The 7,092-nt window shown below is 51.6% G+C and overlaps 1 protein-coding gene across 1 annotated transcript in view; it reads right to left on the bottom strand.

Moving 5' to 3' along the window:
* Positions 1 to 1,384: 1,384 nt before the first annotated feature.
* LOC149362208 (uncharacterized) overlaps positions 1,385 to 7,092 on the bottom strand; it is a 33,158-nt gene continuing 27,450 nt past the window's right edge. Inside the window, exons 5-6 of the mRNA XM_089569662.1 lie at positions 2,580 to 2,633; positions 1,385 to 1,576 (exon numbers count right to left, since the gene is read on the bottom strand). Coding sequence (XP_089425788.1) covers positions 1,499 to 1,576; positions 2,580 to 2,633 — 132 coding nt within the window. The 3' untranslated portion in view covers positions 1,385 to 1,498. The remainder of the gene's footprint in view (positions 1,577 to 2,579; positions 2,634 to 7,092) is intronic.

The raw sequence follows: 7,092 nt of genomic DNA, 5'->3' as shown, positions 1-7,092 counted from the left end.
GGAAGGCGTCGAAAGATGCTGTAATGAAGTTCAGCCCAGCCCAAAATTCCTAAGCGTTACTACCATGCACTTTACAAACACAGGGGGTGAGAACGGTAAACAGCAAGAGTTGCTGGGCGTGCCTGCAGAGCCGGGACAACAGGCAGTGAAACCTTCAGTTAAGTGGAGGTTCAACCGGACCAAGCAGGCAACCTAGAACGCCGTTTCCCACAACAATCTTGAGAATAAATAGCCTGAATCGCATGTCAGATAAGTTTAAGCAAAGCACTCTGTTATAATTCGAAACAGCAAGAGTGCGACAGTGGACAGAGAAACACTGCGAACATATACAGGGCCGATATGTGTTTCAAGCACTAGGAGCTGTGTTCTTGAAGTATTTCACTGTCATCTGTCGCCTTGCTATTGTTTCATGTCATACACGTGTGAACGTACAAACAAGCTCTGCTTGCTATGCAACCGGTTATGTAACTCGAACCAAATTATTAACTGCGTTCTGTGATAGTTGTTGTCAGAAAAAAGTCCCATTGAATAAAGCACAGTTTTTTAAAAGTTCTACTTAAGTTTCAGGTACTTGCTGAACTTCTTGTTACTACACTGCAACGAGTGCATACTTTTCTCTCAAATGATCAGAAGAACTGAAGCTATGTGTGTAAATTGCAAAACAAGCGCACGTAGGCGCTCAAAAAAACTCAAAATAAATACGGACTTATAAATCTTCTTTGGTTTATTTTCAAAGTTAGCCTACTGTATTCCTTATACTAGAGGCATATCCTCGACACCAAATGCTCTTAAGCAGCTTCTCGTCGCTCTGAACGCTTTCTCAACAAAGGAATCGCCAAGGTCTGTTCTAAAGTTAGGTTTCCAGAAAAGGGTTGTAGCGCCGAAGCAGACAACACACAGCAAGCTAGACGGGACAGGCGCAACTTCCAACTGATTTATTCACCGCGAATGTGAATGAATATGAGACAAACAATCAAGAAGGATAGCAAGAACCACACATGCGCGGGAGGGTTGTGTGGTTCTTGCTATTGTTTTGTCTTATATTGATTGTTTGTCTTATATTCATTCGCATTCGCGGTGAATAAATTAGTTGGAAGTTGCGCCTGTCCCGTCTAGCTTGCTGTGTGTTTTCTGTTTCGGCGCTACAACCCTTTTCTGGAAACATACACCAACTAGCCCCCCAACAAGTATTAAAGTTAGGTGCCTCCCTTCAACGTCGTCTTAAGTCCAGGAAGCCTAAATTACGCCTCTTTCTCTCGTTAGAGAAGCCTTGTTACGCGAGAAGCATGCCAAAGTTATTTATCCCCAAAGCGGGAACGTAATACTTGTTTATTCGTCCATGTTTCGTCCTCTGTACCGGTCTAATGTTGGCATTCGGGGCACAAATCGTCTCCGACCCAACGAACTCGCGCTAGATCTTTGTTGGCCCGGCACAGCCGCTCGTTCGAAAATAGAGGAGGCAGTCTTTAATTATCGATGGAGGTGTGAGCTCCACTCCTCAGCCGACGACCTTCAAGAAATACGCAAGCACGTGCCTGGCAACTCTGGTGGAGGTCACAGGACGCCCTGCGCAAACCTGCAAAAACAAGGCACGCAAAGTGAAACATTGGGCAGAGTGGGGCAGGACGAAAAATAATTAGGAAATCATCATGTTTATTTTATTATGAAAAACTAGAACAAAGCGACTCATCTGCTACCATCCTGGCCTCGCGCTCAGCATGCAAAGTTTTTCAGTGAACACTTTCGAAAATCTTCAAAGACATGCTTTTTCGATTAAAAATATGAATTTTGCGGCAGTGTATTACCAGTGTTCGTGGACTCCAGAAAACCGGTGTATCCTTTAAGAGGTAAGCAGGTTAACTAATTTTTAATCGTTAACTTTTTAACTAGTTAAGTTAGGCGCCTAGTTGCAATTAGAGAGCTGTAGCCGGTGGTTAGTAATAGCCATATCAGTTTTTAGAATTTCAAAAACGCGATTTCTCATGGTGCTGTGGCTCCACAAAATATGGCTTTTTCGACTAGTTACGTGCCCCCGGGGGAGGGGGGGGTGGAAGGTATTTAAGCCATGGAAATTTAAACCACCTCAGTGGGTCAGTGGTTATGGTGCTTGGCTGCTGACCCAAATGATGCGGGTGCCATCCCAGCCGCGTCGGTCCCATTACGATGGAGGTGAAATTCTAGAGGCCTGTGTGCTGTGCGATGTAAGCGCACTTTAAAGAAACCCAGCTAGTCGAAATTATCGAGAACCCTCCCCTACGGTATCCCCTATAGTCTGATTTGCTTCGGACGTTAAATCTTCAGGCACCACACCAGAAATCATTTTAGATGCTTGCTTGCGAAAGCATTGGCAACTCTACCCTTTACGAAAAGCTCCGCGCTACGTTCAAGACATGGTGATGGTGCTAAGTGCACCCTTGGGAACTGGGCTGGAGCGGTCAGGCAATGTATGCGACGCTCATGTGCGGCCTGTGCCGTGTGCGCTATGTAATTTCCTGAGACCAGCTAATCTATCAACACTCAGTTCATCAAAACTGAAAACCACTCTACTAAACGGGGAGAAAGAGAGCCACAATTCTTACCATCGTTTCTTCAACCAGCTTCATCTCCGCTAGAGGAACTATGTCGGTACCCAGCTGAAAAGGCAGCGTCGAAACAAAACTTCATTACCTTCGGCCACACCGCTCTGGCCAGGAATCCACACCGGGCCTTTCAATCACACGCAGCTCAAGGACACAGTTTTCCTATGACAAGAGTTACCGTGGCGCTCTCCTATGGATAACCTTTCCCCTTACATGAAGCAAAGAGTTTAAGAGTGGCCCGTCACACACATTTTTCTAAGCCAGATGTGAAGGCTCCTCGCTTGTTGATCGCCATTTCAGCGCGCTTGCGAATGATCAGCAGACAATGTAGCAGGCGACGCCACTGCGCCCAACGTCAATATTGGCTGCGCCATCGGCGAAAGGCTCCTAGTAGTCCTTATGGAACCACGCGATTTTGGGAGGATTTTTGTCATGCAGCTTGGATAGCCAGGGGCTTCTCCTAAGCTTTCCTTCCTCCATGCCTCCCCCAATAGCAGCGAGGAGGAGGAGAAAGAGATGGCCAATGCAGAGCCATTTTCCAGGTGCCTTGAGCAAGCCACTCAAAAGTAACTTTTTTGCTTGCGAGAGCCTTAAATTGCGCAGTCAACAAACATTGGCGCATAAAAACCATTTGCGGCACTTGCAAGAACAGTTGCGTCCTTTGACGTCCAGAAACCGGGCAATTTAGAGACGCTCTCTGCAGTTTTAGAGCGAAAGCACTAATGCCGAGGTCCAGAGCTCCTGGATATACAAGCGAAAAGCTGCAGTTATGTTTTGTTTGATGTCATGGCTGTCGCAGTTCGAGCACAATGCACTGGGAGCACCACGATAACGGTGGAGGCAGGCGCGTTATATAGCCCTCCTTCCGCATGCATAGTAACTGTGGTAAACTTGCGGCTGCAGCGAAAGGTCACACGGTGGCGAGGAGGCGAGCGCGCAGTAGTAGCGGCGGTGAGGAGGCGGCGCACATGCGCAGTAGCGTGCGGCTGCGCCGAAAGGTCAGGCGGCGGAGTCGCGGCGACGGTTGCGGCGGCGGCCGCTCCGACCGCCTGCGCCTCTTCTGCGACGTCACTCGGTTCTGCGCACGCGTAGCTGTGGCTAAATCTGATCACAGAGCATACGCCAGTTCCGGTGTTGACTAGCCTAGTGAAGCTTTTCGCTTCAAAATGGCCCTTTACATAGGCGGAGTCCTTAGTCTGGGACCCCGCCGGACGAGGCCGCTACTTGCACCCGTTTCACTAGAGCCGTTTGAAACTCTAGCCCCGAGCAGTTGAACAGGGCTGCTTCCCATATCTCTCGGGAAAGAGAAGGGTTTGGGAGAAGGGAAGGATTCTTCGGACAGGCCCAGACTATGTGGAAGTAAATCAAACACTTCCCCACTGTGAGCGCAGCGCCCATCAATTTTGGGATCAAAATGTTTCCCTATGGCAGGACACAACAAAGCGTTGGTCTGCAGGCGCCTCTACTCAGGACCTTAGCAGGCGCGGGGGAAAGTCGATGCCGTTCGCAATAGGATTCGAGAATCTCCCTAAACCGCACAGGCTGTTGCCTGATCTCTGAGCCGGGCGAGCCTGAATGAGGTGCCCGGCGGGTATGCGTTCGGACGGCCGCGTCCGCAGCCTCGTTACCTTTGAGGCCCTGATGGTCCGGAGTCCAAACTAAGCGTTTGGGCGAAGTGTCCGATTCTCTTACTGCCAGGTTCATAATACCGTAGGCTAAAGGTGAAACCTCGCAAGCCAGTTAGTGTTCACAGGCTCGACGCGAATCTGTGATGATTACCTTCGAATACGGCTCAGAGGCGGCCAGCAAAATGGCTATCCCCTCGGCCTGCGCCTAATTTGGATATGAGAGGCCGTTAACGTGTTGGTCCTGGTGAGCTACGACGGCCGTACTGAATCGAATGGGTGACGGCACTGCCACATCAGCGTAGCATATACCCTGGTTGGGTCCGTGTTAGTGTTCGAGGGCACGAGCGCGCGCCTCTCGCCTGCTTTCGTGCGTCTGCGTGTCCATGTTGCGCCGGAGAGGAAGGTTCCAGAGCTTCTGACGCCATAGCTCCGGAATCCGACACGTATCCTCTGAAGTGCACTCGTGTTGGATGTTCAGGCGGTCTAGCAGCCGGCGCCCGGAAGCCGTTTGCGAGAGTCGCGTGTACTGGTTCACGAGGTGGACCTCCCGTAACTCCTGGTAGAAGCTGAGCACCCTCAGCGCCAACTTAGCGTTAAGTGCCAACTCCAAGGGCCCTTCCTGGGTGTACGCGCCCAGCATCGGGCTCTCAGCGTACGCCAGAACCGGTCTGCGCATGCGCACTGCAGGACGCCAGCGAACCTCGGCGAGGCGCCGATATCTGTCCGTGCTAGATATCAGCGCCAGCGCACAGGCGCTCGTGTACGCGTCTGAAGCCGGGTCCGGTTTACAACAATCGGAGGACCGCGGGAGTCTCGGTGACTCTTTACTTCATGGCTAGAACCCCTTTCGGGTTCCCCGAACTTTTCTCCGCGATTTATTTGGTCCTTTCAGCCCCCCCCCCGCCAACCACTCTTCTTCACGGCTTGAAATTCCTTCCCTCGACTCGAGAGGGGGAGCGAGCCAGCCCCACGGACATGGAGATGTATGCCCTTTTCGACGCCCGTTCCGCCGTACGCCAAGAGCGCCGACGCTGAGCGCGTACGCCCAGGAAGTGTCGTTGGAGCTGGAGCTTAAGACGCGGCCAGTAGGAGGTCCAGTGCTCGCTTCTTAGCATATCTAATGATGGCGTCGATGCGTGCCTAATGTTGTTTCGTAGTGCGAAGATAGGGAATGGAGTAAATGAGATGACCCTGCAAGTCACGAAGGCATGGCCAAGCCGAAGCGCGTCCCTGCCCCGCAACCTGCCGCGTTTGTTTGAAACGCGATGAATCATGCGTCCGACTTGTTTGCCTACGCGCTTGAGCTTGGACATAGAGGATTCCGGGCTGAGTCTGTTATGGATGAACAGACCCAGTAAGCGGAGCCCCTCGACCTCTCTGAGAGGACCTCCCATCAGAGCGATTCGCAAACTCGTATTGTCTTCAGGATTGGCTATGATGTGCAGAAGTTCCGATTTCACGGGAGCAGATTAAAGACCACAGTCGATAGCGTAGCTATCGACTATGGTGGCGGCCCACTGGAGGCGGTCCTCCATTTTCCAGAGGTTTCCATCCGTAGTCCAAATTTTTATATCATCCGCGTAGAGAGCGTGATGGAAGCATGCCTTCTACCCGGGCAATTGGCGTGGAAGCCGCATCATGGTGAAAGGAAGCGATGACAAGACCGCCCATTGAGGTGTACCCCTTGTACGCATTGTGTATGGTCAGTATTCGTCATTCTCGATCTTGAGGAGGGCCTGAAACTTCGAGAGAAAGTCTCGTACATAGGCGAATGCCTCGTGCTCACAATCGGTTGTACTCAAGTTCGCCAGGATGCTGCCAGTACGGACGTTGTCGAAGGCCCCTTTATGACCGAGGGCAATGGTGGCCATGTCGTTGTGGAGCATGGCAGCGGGTCAAATTAGGCCGTGGTGTAACTGGATGGGGACGTCCTGTGTAAACATATGCGGTCGGAACCCAAACATATCGTCTGCAAAGAGGTACTCAGACTCCGTATGTAGAGAGAGACGATACCTTACCATCGTCTCCATAAGCTTGCCGACGCACGAGGGCAGTGAGATGAGCCTCTGGTTATCGACATTCACCGTCTTGCCTGGCTTGGGGATGAAAGTGACCAAGGAGGTCTTCCAGCCGAGTGAGAGTGAACGCCACTCCAAAATCTGGTTTATGTACTCTATCAGGTGGAGGTAGGCCGAATCTGGCAGGTTCGCGAATAGTTTGACTGTTAAGCGATCCCGGCCCGGAGCCGTACCTCTCCGCATTTTAGCTAAGGCCGCCTTAAGGTCTTGTTCAAAAGGAGCATCAATGTTTTGGATTTGGGTTGCCCGCGTACTCGTACTCAAGCCCAACCGGGTCGCTGTGGGGCAGAGATGCCTGTCGCACAGGGTGTCCGCGAGTTGAGCCGTCGTACCTTGGTACCCGTGCAAAGCCCGCCGGAGATGTCGTCGCGTCTCCCCTCTCGTTTGAGCGGGGTCTATGAGACTGCGAAAGAAGCGTCATGTCTCTTTCGAGCTCATCTGACGTGCTGCCGAATTACACTTCTCTATCCAGTTGGAATCGGCGTGCTGGGCAGCATATGCCGCAGCCTTCTCCGTGAGGTCGACAATGCGAGCCTTAAGCTTCCGAGGGCGCTTTTGCTTCTTCCAATATGTGGTAAGGCTCCGACATGCCTCCCACAAAGGAAGGAGTTGACTGTCCACTGCAGGGATCGCTTCGGTGGCCTAAAGTGTCGTGACGTGTTGTCTCGGCATTGTGTGCAACTGTTTTGCCCACTCCGCATATCCGCCGGAAAAGACCAAGGGCGGTATGTGGCGGTGTAGAGAATGCAAGGAGGATGTAGACAATTCAAGGAGCAATGAAAAACAAATCACAAGTGGCGACTTGTG

The sequence above is a fragment of the Amblyomma mixtum genome, chromosome 2 (genome assembly GCF_055824585.1).
Source record: "Amblyomma mixtum isolate Tamu chromosome 2, ASM5582458v1, whole genome shotgun sequence".
In the NCBI taxonomy this organism is placed as follows: domain Eukaryota; kingdom Metazoa; phylum Arthropoda; class Arachnida; order Ixodida; family Ixodidae; genus Amblyomma; species Amblyomma mixtum.
Note: the sequence above shows the minus strand (reverse complement) of the source record. Positions and strands in the feature narration are given on the sequence as shown.